General features: G+C 38.6%; 1 protein-coding gene across 33 annotated transcripts in view; it reads right to left on the reverse strand.

Moving 5' to 3' along the window:
- The window catches only part of LOC136877263 (protein bric-a-brac 2), a 395003-nt gene that overhangs the window by 298087 nt on the left and 79103 nt on the right, over positions 1–17813 (reverse strand). For all 33 annotated transcript variants that reach the window (XR_010860746.2, XR_011018587.1, XR_010860747.2 and 30 more), the window contains one exon: positions 16709–16901. Coding sequence is in view for 30 of the 33 variants with exons in the window: in XM_067151145.2 (XP_067007246.1) it covers positions 16709–16894 (186 nt within the window). In the remaining 3 variants the exon portion in view is untranslated. The remainder of the gene's footprint in view (positions 1–16708; positions 16902–17813) is intronic.

Here is a 17813-nt window from a genome sequence, read left to right on the forward strand (position 1 = left end):
TATTTTGGCCCCCACAGTTGTCGCTCCATTCGATCACTTTTTTCTTGTTTGTTATGTTACTATTAATGCCTCTGAATATGCAAATGGCAATTTCATTGCCTCCCCGGCCACTTAAAACCTCACGCCAAACAAACATAAATCCCTGATTGTTATCAGCCAAGTGCAAACCCTGATTAAAACAAGACAATTGTCGTAAGTAATACATTTGGCAGTGGGTTAGTGTTGGTAAAGAAAACACTTGCTGGAAGTCGACTGAAATTGTACAGGTATCACTTACGGGAACAGCTGATTCTTTGTGAACTAGTTTCATCATTTCTCTGGCTCTCTCTCTGCTTTCCTGTGGTGAATTTCCAGTGAGGTCTGGTGTAGTCTGTTGATCCTCTGGTCATTTTGTATTTTGCTGTGCAACAAATCACAAGTAATACACGTGTCTTTTCTCAGTTTCTGAAATCTTGGGTTTGGAAAGTATTTTCTCACTGTTTCTAAGTAAAACTGGTACTGAACTGCAGTACAAAACCAGTCACATGGGGCTTGGCACATAGCCCGGGTTATGATACATGGTAGGTGGCACTTAGCCCAAGGTGAATTCTTGTGACTAATGTTTGAACTACTTGCAGACTGAATATCATATAGCCCGGTTTTTACTGGACAGGTATAGGCACATAGCCCACGTTTTAGCAATAGAATGGAATGTGATTGTTTTGGCACTTAGCTCGGTTTTTATATTCAGTCGACATGTATCTTAATGTTTACAATTCAATTACTAATCAGGTACCTGATTTATGACTTGAGGAGGTACTATGACTGATGATGCCCTCAATGAAGGGTGAAACATGTCTCAAATGGAATTAATAATAAATTCCTAAGTGTTTAAAAATTTATAATGTATTGAATAGGTGACACAATAAACCCTTTAGCATCCTACAAAGGTGCGTGCCGGTACGAATACTGAATTCAACGTCTCGAGGGCAGAGGATACCCAGCGGGACCAAGCTTGGGACTTGTGAACCAGTCACGTGCGTCATGCCATTGGATGACGAAGATGCACAGGCCCTGGAATCAAACGAAGGATTGGATAAGCTCCGTAAGATAATATCCCACGCCCGGAAACATTTGGAGGCGAGACAGCTCAGGGAGCTTAAGGAACTAATCCACGAGTTTCGGGACATCTTCACTGCTACTGGAGGCGACTACGGAAAGACGGATAGTGTACCATCGCATTAACACCGGAGACACCACTCCAATCCGACAGCCTTCTCGTAGGGTACCCCTGACAAAGAAGGTGGAAATAGACCAGATGCTAGATGACATGAAGCAGCGGGGAGTCATCAAGGAGTAGAACAGCCCGTGGTCATCACCAGTGGTCCTGGTGAAGAAAAAGAACGGTGAGCTCTGCTTCTGCATCGATTACCGCAAGTTGAACAACATCACAAAGAAGGACTGTTTCCCGTTACCTGGAATAGATGGAATGAAGGGTGAAACATGTCTCAAATGGAATTAATAATAAATTCCTAAGTGTTTAAAAATTTATAATGTATTGAATAGGTGACACAATAAACCCTTTAGCATCCTGGAATGGTAAAGACCCACCTTATTATAATAGAGAAATAAAGAGACTAAGAAGGAGGTGCAGACTGGAAAGAAATAGAGTTAGAAATGGCTGTGGAAGTAAGGAGAAATTGAAGGAACTTACTAGAAAATTGAATCTAGCAAAGAAGGCAGCTAAGGATAATATGATGGCAAGCATATTTGGCAGTCATACGAATTTTAGTGAAAAATGGAAGGGTATGTATAGGTATTTTAAGGCAGAAACAGGTTCCAAGAAGGACATTCCAGGAATAATTAATGAACAAGGGGAGTGTGTATGTGAGGATCTTCAAAAGGCAGAAGTATTCAGTCAGCAGTATGTAAAGATTGTTGGTTACAAGGATAATGTCGAGATAGAGGAGGAGACTAAGGCCAAAGAAGTAATAAAATTTACATATGATAACAATGACATTTACAATAAGATACAAAAGTTAAAAACTAGAAAAGCGACTGGAATTGATCAGATTTCTGGGGATATACTAAAGACAATGGGTTGGGATATAGTACCATATCTGAAGTACTTATTTGATTATTGTTTGGTCGGAGGAGCTATACCAGATGAATGGAGAGTTGCTATAGTTGCCCCTGTGTATAAAGGAAAGGGTGATAGACATAAAGCTGAAAATTACAGGCCAGTAAGTTTGACATGCATTGTATGTAAGCTTTGGGAAGGCATTCTTTCTGATTATATTAGACATGTTTGTGAAATTAATAACTGGTTCGATAGAAGGCAATTTGGTTTTAGGAAAGGTTATTCCACTGAAGCTCAACTTGTAGGATTCCAGCAAGATATAGCAGATACCTTGGATTCAGGAGGTCAAATGGACTGTATCGCGATTGACCTGTCTAAAGCATTTGATAGGGTGGATCATGGGAGACTACTGGCAAAAATGAGTGCAATTGGACTAGACAAAAGAGTGACTGAATGGGTTGCTATATTTCTAGAAAATAGATCTCAGAGAATTAGAGTAGGTGAAGCTTTATCCGACCCTGTAATAATTAAGAGGGGAATTCCTCAAGGCAGTATCATCGGACCTTTATGTTTTCTTATATATATATAAATGATATGAGTAAAGGAGTGGAATCGGAGGTAAGGCTTTTTGCGGATGATGTTATTCTCTATAGAGTGATAAATAAGTTACAAGATTGTGAGCAACTGCAACGTGACCTCGAAAATGTTGTGAGATGGACAGCAGGCAATGGTATGTTGATAAACGGGGTTAAAAGTCAGGTTGTGAGTTTTACAAGTAGGAAAAGTCCTCTCAGTTTTAATTACTGTGTTGATGGGGTGAAAGTTCCTTTTGGGGATCATTGTAAGTATCTAGGTGTTAATATAAGGAAAGATCTTCATTGGGGTAATCACATAAATGGGATTGTAAATAAAGGGTACAGATCTCTGCACATGGTTATGAGGGTGTTTAGGGGTTGTAGTAAGGATGTAAAGGAGAGGGCATATAAGTCTCTGGTAAGACCCCAACTAGAGTATGGTTCCAGTGTATGGGACCCTCACCAGGATTACCTGATTCAAGAACTGGAAAAAATCCAAAGAAAAGCAGCTCGATTTGTTCTGGGCGATTTCCGACAAAAGAGTAGCGTTACAAAAATGTTGCAATGTTTGGGTTGGGAAGAACTGAGAGAAAGAAGAAGAGCTGCTCGACTAAATGGTATGTTCCGGGCTGTCAGCGGAGAGATGGCGTGGAATGACATTAGTAGACGAATAAGTCTGAATGGCGTTTATAAAAGTAGGAAAGATCACAATATGAAGATAAAGTTGGAATTCAAGAGGACAAACTGGGGCAAATATTCATTTATAGGAAGGGGAGTTAGGGATTGGAATAACTTACCAAGAGAGATGTTCAATAAATTTGCAATTTCTTTGAAATAATTTAGGAAAAGGCTAGGAAAACAACAAATAGGGAATCTGCCACCTGGGCGACTGCCCTAAATGCAGATCAGTATTGATTGATTTGATACCCTGGACATGTTATCTGGAGCCCAGTGGTTTTCTACTTTGGGCCCGAAGACTTGGTACTGGCAAGTGGCACTCCATCCGGAAGACAAAGAGGAGACGGCGTTTTCAATCGGCGAAGGGCTCTACCAGTTCACCGTGATGCCAACGGCCTCTGCAACGCGCCGGCGACTTTCGAGCGACTGATGGAGGCTGTACTGAGGGGGGCTAACTCAGGACGCCTACCTCGTGTATCTGGATGATATAATTATTGTGGGACGTACCTTCAGAGAGCACATTGAAAACCTGTCGAGAGTGTTCCAGAGGCTATGTTGAGCTCACCTAAAGTTAAATCCAAGATAATGCCAGCTGTTCCAGACGGAGGTGCACTACCTGGGCCACATCGTGTCATCGGAGGGAGTAGCCACGGATCCGGAGAAGTTAGATGCTGTCAGGAACTGGCTGGTGCTGAAGGACAAGCGAGAACTGAGGAGTTTCCTTGGCTTTTGCACGTACTACCGCAGATGTATAGCTGGCTACACAGACATCTCAAAGCCTCTTACACGGCTCACCGAGGAGAAGAGGCCTTTCCAATGGTGAAGTGAGGTGGAAGCTGCATTCCATAAGGTGAAGGAGTCCCTGCGTACGGCAAAAATCCTTAGATACCCCAAGCCTGGGGAGAAGTTCATCATCGAAACCAACGCCAACGATGCGGGAACTGGTGGGGTGCTGTCACAAGCGCAGGATGGCCAGGAGAAGGTGATTGCCTATTTCTTTCGCCTTCTGACAATGTCTTGCTGAAATTAAGTTCAGTCTTGAGCTCAGTCAACGAGTGATTGCCAGTACTGTGTAGTGTGTGGCTGCTGTGATTGTCGGACTAGCGTGCTACAGTGCGGACTGGTGGCGAAGGAGAGAATGTGTGACCGTGTGACTGTGTACCTTGTGTGTGAATGTAAAACTGTGTAGTGTGAGAACAAGTGAGAAACTAAGAGAGAGAGAGAGAGAGAGAGAGAGAGAGAGAGAGAGAGAGCGTGCAAACTGTGTAAGTGTTTGTATGAGCGAAAGTTATGTGTAGTCCTGTGTAGTTTAACCCATTAAGGACCAAGCACTGAAAAAAACATTTTTTTTTTTTTTTTGGAATATTATTGTATATTTCACTTGAAATTAGATCATAAAGACCAGAAAATGTGGGAACAAAACTATTTATAAATAGTTTAGGTTCAGCCTAATGTTGCCTTTACACAACTTTGGGCCTAGTAGGCATCTTCAATTAGCAAGAGCGAAATTGTTGGAAACGGTTTGAAAGAAGATGAATATTGCATTTTTGACACTTGTAAATTGTTGTGCTCTTGCACAGTCAGCATCTTCTTCTAGTTTTGTTTTCTTCTTGGATTATGAACTGTACTATTTGATCACAACACACTTCCGTGGGTAAAGCTGCCTTTAACGGTCATCCGTAATTAGAATTTTCTCTTCCTTCTATGCCAGTTTCTTTATTGCCTTCCCCATCATCACCATATACATAATCTTTAGTGTCATCACCTTCAGATTTCATCACGCCAGAGCTATATAATATCTAAATTGCAGGTGACAGATTTTTTCCTCGTTTACTAGTCTATGCATTTTCCAAAATTTTACGATGACACTGTCAACCAAATAAATAAACAGAGGCCACCACCACTTTTTACCTCTAACTCAAGATTTATGCAAAACTTTTCTTTCTTGTGATATTCCTTTATATAAATTAACAAGTCCACAGCTTAGGAATTTCCCTACAAAGTACCCAGCAAGCTTTCATTTTCTGGCTGTGTGCCTGAAACCTTCTTAAGTCTGGTGGTCCCTGTACTGTTTTTGTGAGGGACAGTGAGAAGACTCCCTATAGGATGGTCTGTCAGTGTAGACATTGTTTTGCAGGTCCAGTCAAAGATGCTGCTTCCAATCAATACGTTACAATTGGTACAATATGTGTTTTGTAGAGTGTAATCTTCAAAGCTTGAAGAAATGTGCCATCCCAAAGTAGTTCACAAATGAAGTGGTAGAATTTTGATGCAGCTTGTAACCGGTTGCCTATTTCTTGGTGTATGGTATTGTCAGAAGCAAAACTTGCTTGCCAAGAATTGCTAGTAAATTATACAGTGGAAAGCAAGGAAATAAGGGACATAGTATGGCATGTCACATCTTTTGCTCAATCAGTAGTGATGTCAGAATGGTACATTAAGCTTTCTGATGAAACAGACCTGTTACAGATTATGAAATTCATTCCATATTGAGAATAGAACTCTTACAACAAGATAATTTATTGCAATCCTCCTATTCGATACAAGGTACCATCTAATAAGATGTAGTCTTCCCCCATATATGTTTCTATTCTATAGTCATCCTCAATGAGTTACCATAAAATTACAAAAACATATTGCTTATAGTATGCTACTTAGCCAACTTGCTCAGTATTTTGTGTTACTGTTGTAATAATAATAATAATAATAATAATAATAATAATAATAATAATAATAATTATATTCTGTTCGCTGATTGTCTTTTTTCTTTCAGTTTCATAACGATACAAGAATACTATTGTTTGAAATGACTTTAATATATACAGGGTCATTTTTTGGCTTGCTCTGTGTCAGGGGAACAAGCATGGAAGCCGATAGCGCGGCCGGGTCCGCTCCTTTAGTTGTCATGTTGCCTAATCTGATAATTACATTCTGCTGTTTTATGCATTAATCATGCATATGTGTTCGAAGTTATTTAATCTGGTTTGAAAATTATTATTATTCTCCTTTATGCCGTGACTTATTATTATGTAATACAGAACGGGTTACATAATTGTTATCCTCAATTTCAAAACCTGAGTCTTCCATAAGAACATCCAGTATGGATTCATCGTCTAAATATCGTACACTTGAATTAGACATGCAAAATATTCAAAAAATGACACAAACAAGCCTGCCTCTCAAACACACTCTCTTCCTGTCTGTGCACACATACTTTCCTGCTCATTTCACAGCTGCGAGTGAAGGATGACGCAGCTTCATGTTATGTAGGAACATGGCTGTATCAATACCTTGAAAGAAGATCTCTCGACTTATGCTCATAACCAGTACATTTTATGCTTATAGAAATATCCAGCAGTATTTCGGTAAAGTCACATCTCAATGAAAGGGCAGCCACTATTTTTAACTCCAGTGAAATCATGCACCCGTAGATTCCCCAAGCTCCATCAGCAGCAATGAAATAACACGCCTGTAAAAACTATGGGCGGTGTCTCCAATGTGTTAATATTAACCCCAACGCCTTGTGTAGCATGTAATACAAATTCTTCATGTAATTTTACAGTGTGTATACCAAAATTGCCCCTAGCATCAGAGCAGATTCAATCCACAAACTTCCGTAAACTTTAACTTTTGTGACTACTCTGGGGAAGAGCCAGGGCCATTACTTATTTCTAGTACTGGAGTACTGGTATGGCATAACTGTCCTAAGACATTTCTACATCAAGAGATATATCAATAGTGCCTATGCGTGGGGATCATACAATCGCAACAAGTGGCAATGAGTGTTGCATATACTTGTGTGTGATCACTCTCTAAAAGAAGAACAATTCTTTCTCAAGAACATGGTTATTGTACATGAAACGTGGATTGTTTACAATAACAATATGAACCAGAGACCAAGGTGTAAATAGGGAAGTTCTTCCCATCATCCTCAAACACTAACCATCGCAAGAGTGTGATGTTATGCATTGGCAGAGAATGCCATGGTGTGATATATTATGAGCTGATGCATAGCAGACAACCAGTTGGATCAAGTACTGTGAACAACTCAACAGTTTGAGGGAAGCTCTTTCCCAGAAGCACCTGCATTGATCAATGGATAGTGAGTGACCTTCCAAAATGATAATCCAAGGTCGTACACATCTAACACCACTGTACAGTAGTGGACATTTCAGGAAATATTCAGCTCTGTCCTTCTTAAACCCCAGACCACGAACCATGCGACTAATATCTGTATCTAACCTTCCAAAATTTGCTATGAAAAAATATCTTTCGACAATACCGAAATTAATCTTTAAAAGGATTTTTGATAGTAAGGATGTGAACTTCTGTAAGAATGACAAAATGAAATTGTCTGAATGTTGGGAAAAAATTATCTAGAACATTCTAGAACAATAGACAATATACATTATACTCTTTCATAAAATATATTTTCCTTTCACAAAGGACTAGAAAACCAAACCAATATAATATAATTTTATACTGCTATTTATGCTTTCATGGTCCGTAGTTATAGACATGATACTGTATAGGCTTTTGGGCTTATGCCGAGTTCTCTGCGAAACGTAAAGAATTTCACATTATTTTCTTGACACGGCATAAGCCCAAAAGCCTACACAGTATCGTGTCTATAATTTTATACTGTTATACTGAAACACACAAACATTCTATCGCCACATAAAAACACTAACAATGAATGAACATTTGCATCATTCTACGATATCCATATTCTATATCAGAGAGCATGGTCTCGTGTCTTATCATATTCCTCTCTTTGGGTTTTGCCTTGGGGTATAACCAGTCCTCTCTTCTTCCTGCTGTCTTCTGTATTAGCAATTGGCATCTAGTGTCCTCCAGTACACTCAATCATCTTTTTTATACTGTCTCCCTTTTTGTCTCTAACCAAGAACTTTCCCTTCAAACATAATCTTTTTCTTCTTAGTTGGGCTTAATAACTTGCACATTTATAACACAATTCTACATTTATACATTATTTTACACTGCATGACCTGTTGACTGTTCCTTTAGCACGACTGAAACTACTGTAATTGGAAAATGGACCTATACCGTCGCCATGTTGTGCCAGCTCTCTACCAACACACTGTTGCCAATACACCAAAACCTACAGTACAATAGTTTAAAATAATCATAACCTAAAACTAAACCAAATATAACTTGTACAATAAACCAAACATGACTCAAACATACCCCCCCCCCCTCCCCAACCATCCTTGAATATACCAGATTCAACAATAATACAAGTATATTACAGTATTATGAACACTGTTCCATTGTCAGTAAATTTATTATTATACACAGTCATTCAAACATCAAGATAGGCAGAAATATTAAACTCAATTGCCTAGCATTTGGAGACGATCTTGCATTACTAGCAAGTAGTGTGGAAGAAGCTAAATTTCAAATTGAAGAACTCAAGAAAATTGCTGCAAAAATCGGACTGCAAAACTCGTTTGAAATGACTGAAATGATGCCGAACTTCAGAATTGAAAACACCAGCCATTCACCTCGATAAGGGCAAACAATATAAGACTGAATGATTTCAAATGTCTGGAACACAAAAGAGGAAACATCCATCGACAGCAGAACATCTAAACTGAAAACAACACAGCGAATCACCTGGCCAACTTATAAACAAAAATGAATTCTAAAATTTGACATTACAATACAGTTGTAAAATCCGAAGCGACTTATGCTAGCGAAACACTCCTCAAGTCGAACACTAAATCAACAATCGATAAACTGCAGAAAGTAGATAGAAGAATCATCAGGACAATCATCAATAAGAAACACCAAGTTGATGGCCAATGGAGATTATTACCTAATGAAGTGGTACATCGTAAAAGCGAATCAGTAATAGATACAATGCGGAAAAGGAAAATTGCTTCTTTTTTTTGTGTCATGTAATCAGACTGCCAGAAACCAGGCTAGTGAAGCACAAAGAACACTTGGTTCACAGAGATCATGAATGATCTAGAAGAATTAAATTTATCAATGCTCCAAACTGAAGGCAGAGAAGAGAAGATGATTCTAAGGAATAAACACTTATGATTCAAACCCATAATTTTTGAACGAAGGAACTACACCATCACTGACAACCAAAGGGCAAGCAAATCCAACAGGATGAAGAAGTTTTGGGAGTGGATGAAGAAGCTATTTAATACTATTAGACTTTAATATATATGACTGATTAAAGTCCTCCTATGTATTTTTTATTTTTTTTAATACACTGTTCCTTTGTCTTAGACTTCCTATTGTGTAGGCAGTAAGATCAACTTGTGAATAGGATGCCTGAGTGTGCCTGCCTTGGTTTGCAATGTTATCACTCTCACCACCCCATCCTTGCCTGGGTGAATTTTGATGCTGACTCCCATATGCAACTGTAAAGGAAGTAGATTGTCCTCAAGAATAAGCACCACTGCTCCGGGCAGCAGATTGTCCTTGGAAGTTGCCTACTTTCATCTCTGCTGCAATGAAATGAGGTACTGAGGCCATACGATTATAACTATTATTATTATCATCATCATCATCATCAGATGACCACCTTCTCCACAACTGCTGTTGCATAGCATAGCATGCACTCGCTGTCAATTTAAACAAGGGCAGGTCAGTTAAATAAGGCTCACGTAGGCAGGTGAGAGGTGCAACGGTTAGAAAATGACCACGAGATAAATAACTTGGGTCCATGGGATCTTATGACGGAATTGCTAAAAGAACGGGGGTTAAAGCAGTTAGTGTACTTAATTCCTCAAATGTGAATATATTATTGCCTACTACACGTTTAAAATGGTATTGCATGGATTTCACAACTGCTTCCCATAGACCGCCGAAGTGAGGTGAGCTTGGAGGTATGAACTGCCAGATTATCTGCCCTGCTGCTGCATGCTCATAAAGTCGTAGAATGAATGATTCTGACAGGAACTATTTTCTCAGATCCTGTAGTTCCCAGTTTGCATCAACAAAATTGGTTCCAATGTCACTGTGTATATGCCAACTCTAAACTCTTCTTGCTGTAAAACTTTTGAGGCCACCTATATGGGCTTCTGAATACAGATTGCTAACCACTTCTAGATGGAATGCCTTTGTTGACAGGCAGATTAATATGGCAATATGGCATTTCAGTGTTGTTTTGCTCCACGTATTTCCACACTTGATTTATGCTGGGCCTCCATAGTCCACACCAGCACTGAGAAATGGTCGAGATGGTTGGACCTTAAGTAATGCAAATTTCGGATTAGTTGCTGAGAAACTCTAGCCTTCAGCCTAAAACATCTAAGGCATTTATGCAAGACAGACTTGATCACTGATTTGGCTGTGTAACGTTCCAGACGTCACAGTGTAATTACGTTAATTTTATTATGTGTAATTAATTCAGGAATTTAACGTCATGATATTTATCTTGGTATGTAATTTTATTATAATTCATGTTTGATCATTTGCTCACTATCATTTCATTACTTTGTAACTACGACTTGTAAACGAGGGCTGAATATCCTAATATTAACTTAGATTCTTGCGACATTCGTTTAAATTTAACTTGCAGTAGATTTTCCTCTATCTTGCCACATCACCGAGGAAGAAGGAAGGACAAATTTAGACATCAAATTCTGGGAAAAGCGAGCACGTGTTCAAGTGTTGTAACGATAGCTACTGTATTTCGACCAGAATAATTCAAACTGATCACCGCCTATATTTTCAAAGGAGCGTCATGTTGCCATGGATACTGAGTGAAAGGGCTAATAGAAGAACAGTTGATATCATGGTTGGGACCCATCAACTTTAATATCTGGAGTGGGGAGAGACGTGTCAACTGATTGGACCACGTGTAGCGACCTGTAATTAGAGCGAGAGAAGGTTATAAAAGGGCGTGTTGGAGCTCTTGGCATCATGATTCTTCTTCTATCTTGTATTTCGCTTTAGGTCTGATAACTTGTCTTATGTTTGTTGTACCATAGTGGACTAGTGTGATAGTTTCAAAGCCATCATCCAATTAGTGGTTGATGCAATTTGCAAGGCAGGAATGGTACTTAGCTGCAGATGAAGATATCTCAAAGACGACCGGTGATGTTCCAGCTACAAGGATGGAAGCTTTCCAAGGACCAGCAGAACAAGACTACATGGTGAGCAAGCGAGTTAAAAATATTGCAAGTTTTCGCGAAGTAGAGTCATTCAATTTTTTTGTTAAATTCATTTCCTATTTTAAATTCAGTTCTCGTTAAACCGTCGTCATTTATATTCAATATAATAAATAGTATTTTCCTAGTTCACTTTAATCAATCTGCCTTAATTAGCCTTTTGATTTCTAATTCTCCTGCTTAATGATTAGTGCACTATCACCCCATCCCTGTGATGAGAGTCCGTCCAAGCTTTATTATAAATTTTTGTCTTTAAGTCATCAACTTAAAGATTGGCCCCCTTAGCTTGCATAGTAGCATTTCTCGTTCAATTATTGTTCTCCTAAAAGGGGCGAGTCACAGCTGTAGGAATCCAATAATGTTCTCAAAGTGTTGTTGCAGGTAAAAGGTATGGTCCAGCATGCAATAACCGTAGATGTTCTGACAATACTATGAGTTTTGTCAGGCAATGATTTGAAGGAAGAATCAGGTGATGCTTGGAATCAAATGTTAAGTTTGAATTGTCAAATCCTCCACCAACCCGAACCATTTCATGACCATCCAGGAATGGGTGCAGGCTGATCAACTTCCTTTGCTTTGACAATTGTTTACCTCCCTTCATTTCGTGTATTTCCTGGGCGTAGAGCACATGTTGTCCAAACTTGATGCATCTGTCTAATGCTGCATGTAGGTCATTACTTGTTAATGCCCCTTACTGTTTTAAAATTTGCGTTCCTTGGATTGCAAATGAATCCGATGCTGTTAATTCTCACTAAGCGTGACAGCATAGAATACTGTTCCATGAACTCTCCTGTGAAGTTCGGCACTGCTAACATTACTTAAGTCCTTCTCCGTTCTTCGGTCACTTGTAATGTTGGTGTAGTCGATGGCCATGAATCGGTGTCCCTTTGCAACCACTCTGGACCAGTCCACCAAAGTTGTGAACTTAGTAGTTCCAATGAAGTGGTTCCCCTTGATATGAGATGTGCTGCATTCTGATTGGAAGAAACATGGTTCCATTTGGCACTATGTGTTGGCCTCTTGAATTGTTGTTACAAAACTATTAGCAACAAATGTCTTCCATCTAGTGGCAGGTGATGCAATCCAAGACAATACTATTGATGAATCTGTCCATAAATAGATATTTCTAACATCCAGATCTAACATCGGTAAGGTTTTCTGCACAAATTGTGCGAGCAGGATCGCTCCATACAATTCTAATAGAGGTAAGGTTACCGTTTTCACTGGAGCTACTCTTGACACAAAAGTCGCACCATAGTTTCTCCCTGTTTCTTTATTGTTATCATGTACAGACATACACTGTATGCCTTCTCCGAAGCATCATAAAACCCATGCATCTGGATGTCTACTGGCTCACCCTGGCATAATACCTATCTATCAATCTCTGGGGAGGTCAGTATAGGTAAGCAATTGTATATGATTTGCCATTCCTTCGTTAAGTCTGCTCATCCCATGACAACTTATGAAGCCAGATTTGCTGCAAAAATATTTTTTATACTATCTTAATAGGGTTAATAAGTGCCCGTAGGTAAAAAATTTATGCAACAATGGAAGATACAATGCGCTTAGATATGCTGCCCTTCGCTTCTGAGACACCTTTACATCGACCTGGGTTGTTATAAAAAAAAATGTATCTGTAGTTGGATGCTAAAGAAGCCCTAAGGCTTTACCACCACCAGCGTTGTCAATTTTGCAGTGGTAACTGAGTCTCTCTGTGTTCTGCAGTAACTGTCTCTAGTAAATCACTGTAATTCGCACACCATTTGCATAATGGAAATCCACCACAGTTTAGCAACTTGATCAACTCGGATTGAAGCTTTAGCTTAGCACCTCCTCAATTGTAGTGCATCCACAAAGCACATTGTCGACATAAAAATCCCTTCGGAGGACCATTGCTGAATGTGCATATCCACAACCTTCATCCTCGGCAAGCTGTTGAAGACATTTAGTGGCTAGAAATGTTGCAGATGCTGTTCCGTAGATGATAGTCTGAAGCTCATAAATCTTCACTGACTCATACGTAATAAATTTCATATTAATCTACATTGAAGAGCAATATAGTGTAAAACAAAAGCCAAAGGTTTCAACTTATTCAATACTATTTGTTGTAACCTTTAAAAAGAAGTTACATATATTCGTTGAAACTAGTTTCGGTCTTACTAGAGACCATCATCAGTCAAAATCAAAGTTAAGGCAAGACATAAATAAAGATCAAATTTATGAAGCAAGCATGAAATTCAATACAGGATAAGTAAAGATTTGAAAAACACTCCTAACAATCATACGTCCTGTGCAAGCTCTCAGCCTTCCTCCAATTTGAACAATGCACCTCACAGAAGACCAGGTGAAACAATTAAAATATCAGCACTTGAGGAATCTTCTAGAACTCAGCTCAGCTGAAACAAGTGTGAACAGAATGATGATGATGATGATGATGATGATGATGATGATGGGAAAGTGTTGAGATGTTAATTTGTTTCCAACATGTGGGGGAAAAAAGTTTTTTTCTCTTCTCTGCCTAAGGTGGGGCTGAGGGATGTGGAATGGTGGGTGATTGTTGGAGGGAAAGAAGGATTTTTTTTCTTAACGTCGCACCGACATAGATAGGTCTTATGGCGACGATGGGACAGGAAAGGGCTAGGAATGGGAAGAAAGTAGCTGTGGCTTACTTAAGGCACACTCCCAGCATTTGCCTGGTGTGAAAATGGAAAACCATCTTCAGGGCTGCCAACAGTGGGGTTCGAACCCACTATCTCTCGGATGCAAGCTCACAGCTGCGCGCCCCTAACCACATGGCCAACTCGCCCGGTAGAAGGGGGTTTAGAATACTTAATTTCTTTTTATTGAAAATAGGAATTAATAGATCAAATAAAGGGTTTGTTTTTTCAGATTATTTCATTAAGGTTGAAACTGGGATTAAAGAATTGATCCAGCTGGATGAAACAATTCTCAAAGATATTAAGCAGAAAGCCCTTATCAGGCATTTTTAAGATTTTTAGATCTTGATCCGTATTCATGTTCTTCCATAGCTGAAAATCTTTTAGATTTACATGTTCAAAGTACCTCGTGTCAAAGTTTCTACCTGTTTGGCTCATACTGGTGGATGGACACTACTAGCTTTAAGCATATAAACACCTAATCTATAGAATTCATTATTATTATTATTATTATTATTATTATTATTATTATTATTATTATTATTATTATTATTATTAACTGAGTTTGTGTTGTGTAGAATTGATGCATTATTATTGATGAAGCCACAGTGGTTAGTATAAATGCTGATGATTTCATACACTTGATCAAGAATTCTCTCAAAGATCTTCATTGTGTGCGACAGAAATTGGGCAGTAATATGCACATTCTGCTGGATCACCATTTTGCTGAACACATTGAGGTCGAAGTCTGTACGCTGTATGGGCTGCGTCACTTATTGTGGAGAATGAAGCCTGCATGACATACATTCTATGGTTTTCATTGTTGTTATTATGAAGAAAAAATAAAAAAAAATGATGGCAGCAAACTAGAGTTCTTCGCATCATATTCTTTCTTTCAAACAGTGTCAGAGCTGTGCCGACTCCACAGCAGTGTGCACGTAATATTGGCCACCTGCGAACATAGACTGAACAATAGCGATTTATACCAACTGAACAGACCAAACAAGCCAATAATAATATTTATGTACTAATTACTTCGTAGATTTATTTCTTATATAAACATTCTGAACGGCCTAAAAATCCAAATAAACATGACATAGCCATATTTTATTACCTGAAGTTATATGCTGACCTTAAAACAAAATTAAAAACCTGTTAATTTCAATCCAATATTTCCATAGTAAGGAAATTAAAAACCTGTTAATTTCAATCCAATATTTCCATAGTAAGGGGTCTATCAACTGTATTACAGTTTATACATATATGAAGTAGAAAGTATGATCTCAAATAAGTGAAATAAAAAATTACCTACGTTCAAAACTAGAATTTAATTTTAAAATCCAACATTAGTGAAAAATGGCCAGTCCGGAGGATTAAAATATATGAAAGTGAGCAAGACCTCAAAGTGTTAAAGATGAACACAGTGATGCTTGTAACCCAATCACTGGGAACGGAGCTAGAGTCAACTATGGCACTGAAAACATTCCCTTCAAACATGCAGGTTTTGTGTTGGAACAAGTCGTCAAAAAGTTATTTGTTTCCCTCTGATTATTAACTATAATGTTTCTTCAATCCTTCAATTCCTTTAAAACTTTCTCATTGGTTTTTCTTCCTATGCAGCCAGCACTTGTACGTCTTCTCCACAACCACATTTTCACCGCACCTATGCTTTCGGTCAACATCTTATGCTATGAGGGAGGAAGACATAAAAATGGGGGAGGGGGGTAAGTTATCATATTTCCTTACAAAATGAATTGTCAAATTGCCAAGTGCTATTCACTTACTATTTACCATGTCTAGTAGAAGTACTTCTACCTGAAGGGTACGATGCGCAAAGGTATCACCAAGATATCACTATAAAATTTGTCACAAATGGAACCTAGCAATTGCTTTTACACATATCAAGTGAAAAATTCCTGGCAAATTAAGAAATATTTCATTTTTGGAGTACATTATGTATGCGTACTTTACCACTTTACAAGTACATTTGGTGTTACGCTCACAGTGACACACGTATGTCTTTTGTCTCACACGTTGAACAATTTCGTGTGTAATGTCTTTGTTCGCTGAAGTTCTTTGATCACGACGAGTTGTGGACTTGTGCCCTAACTGATTCATTAAGTTATTTATTGGTCCAGGGATCATGCTACTTCGGCAATAGCTTAAGGTCTTGTAATTTAACAATAACCTGTTCATTTGCCTCATCGAAAAATGAATACTGTTCACCTCCATTTTGCTTTTTGAACTAGCCGCTCTACTCATAATGGACAAAGATAATGAGAATCCACAGACATAGCACTCGCATTCCTCGGTGCTAGCCCTGGACCTCAAGAAAAGAACAAAAGACGGCATCAGCAGCGGAATACGACATAAACCAGTCCTGTCTACAAGCCTTAAGTATGTTTTCATATTTCTCAAATAACGACGGTATTTCTTAATGTGCCAGGAATTTTTCACTTGATATGTGTAAAAGCAATTGTTATGTTCCATTTGTGACAAATTTTATAGTGATATCTCGGTGATACCTTTGAGCATCATACCCCTACCTGAATATCAATATATTCCATTGCTATAGATTAAACTTACCTTAAACAAGTCTCTGAAGTAGGTGCTGCAGGCCGAGAGCAACATTTTATGAGCACGAATCCTCTTCCCCTCGCAACTCAAAGTTACATCCACCAAGTCTTCATCACTTCTTAAAGAGTCAAATGCACCAATAATGTGACTAAGATAATTGTTCCAGCGAAGAGAGAACTGCTGACTGGTTCCCATCTTCTTTCTGAAATTAAGATAAAATGTTATCACTATTCTTAAGAAGTTACTGTCTCTCCTTTCAAAGACTGCATGAAAATGTAGCAAGAAATAATAGTGAACTTCAAGAAAAAATAATGTGGGAAAGAATCATCAACTTGAAAAATCATCCATTCTCACCCCATAATATTCCTCTCCTTAATTTTGTATAATAAAATCAAATTGTTTGGTATTTAAAATTATACAGACTACTGAATTTCCTTCCCATTTGTCTGATCTGCTGAAAGAAGCATTATTCTGCAACAACTGTGGAAAAACAATGTGATGTTTGTAAGAGATATTGAGCAACCCTTCTTTAGAGACAGGTTTGAGAATCTCCATGAGGACTGCAAGTAGTGCCTGAAAAGCAACAGGAATCATTTGAAAAACAAAAAATGTACTGTATCCTAGAAAACATCAAGACTGGCTTCCATAAGCCTGTACTGTTTATTCTTTTCTCGTGTAATAAAAGTGTGCTGGTAGAAAGCAGACTTTTAAATTCATATTTTGGACTGAATCACTCATGATAGAGAAATTGGTATTTTGGGGTACATTTACCCAATTCCAAGGAGTTACATTAAAGAACTTACTTCCCCATGATTCAATTTCAAACTTTGATTGAAGTATTTGTGGAATTGTCTTCATTATTAAATATTTGAAACATGCTCTGTGAGCTAATTACTGGTGCATGTGCCATGCTGGATAATATCTGTGCAGTTCACAGCTTGCCCATAGCATATGGAAAGTGAAGCTACAAGTCACATTTCAGTTATGAGTTAGCTCCCAGAGGGAATGGAGGTTGTGATACCAGGCTACGAAAGTAATTTTACAACAAAGAAAGTAAGGAGGATCACCGTCTTTGACCTGGGACAGTCCCCCGTTCCTAGACAGCGTATGAAAG

This window comes from Anabrus simplex, chromosome 7, assembly GCF_040414725.1.
Source record: "Anabrus simplex isolate iqAnaSimp1 chromosome 7, ASM4041472v1, whole genome shotgun sequence".
Lineage (NCBI taxonomy): Eukaryota > Metazoa > Arthropoda > Insecta > Orthoptera > Tettigoniidae > Anabrus > Anabrus simplex.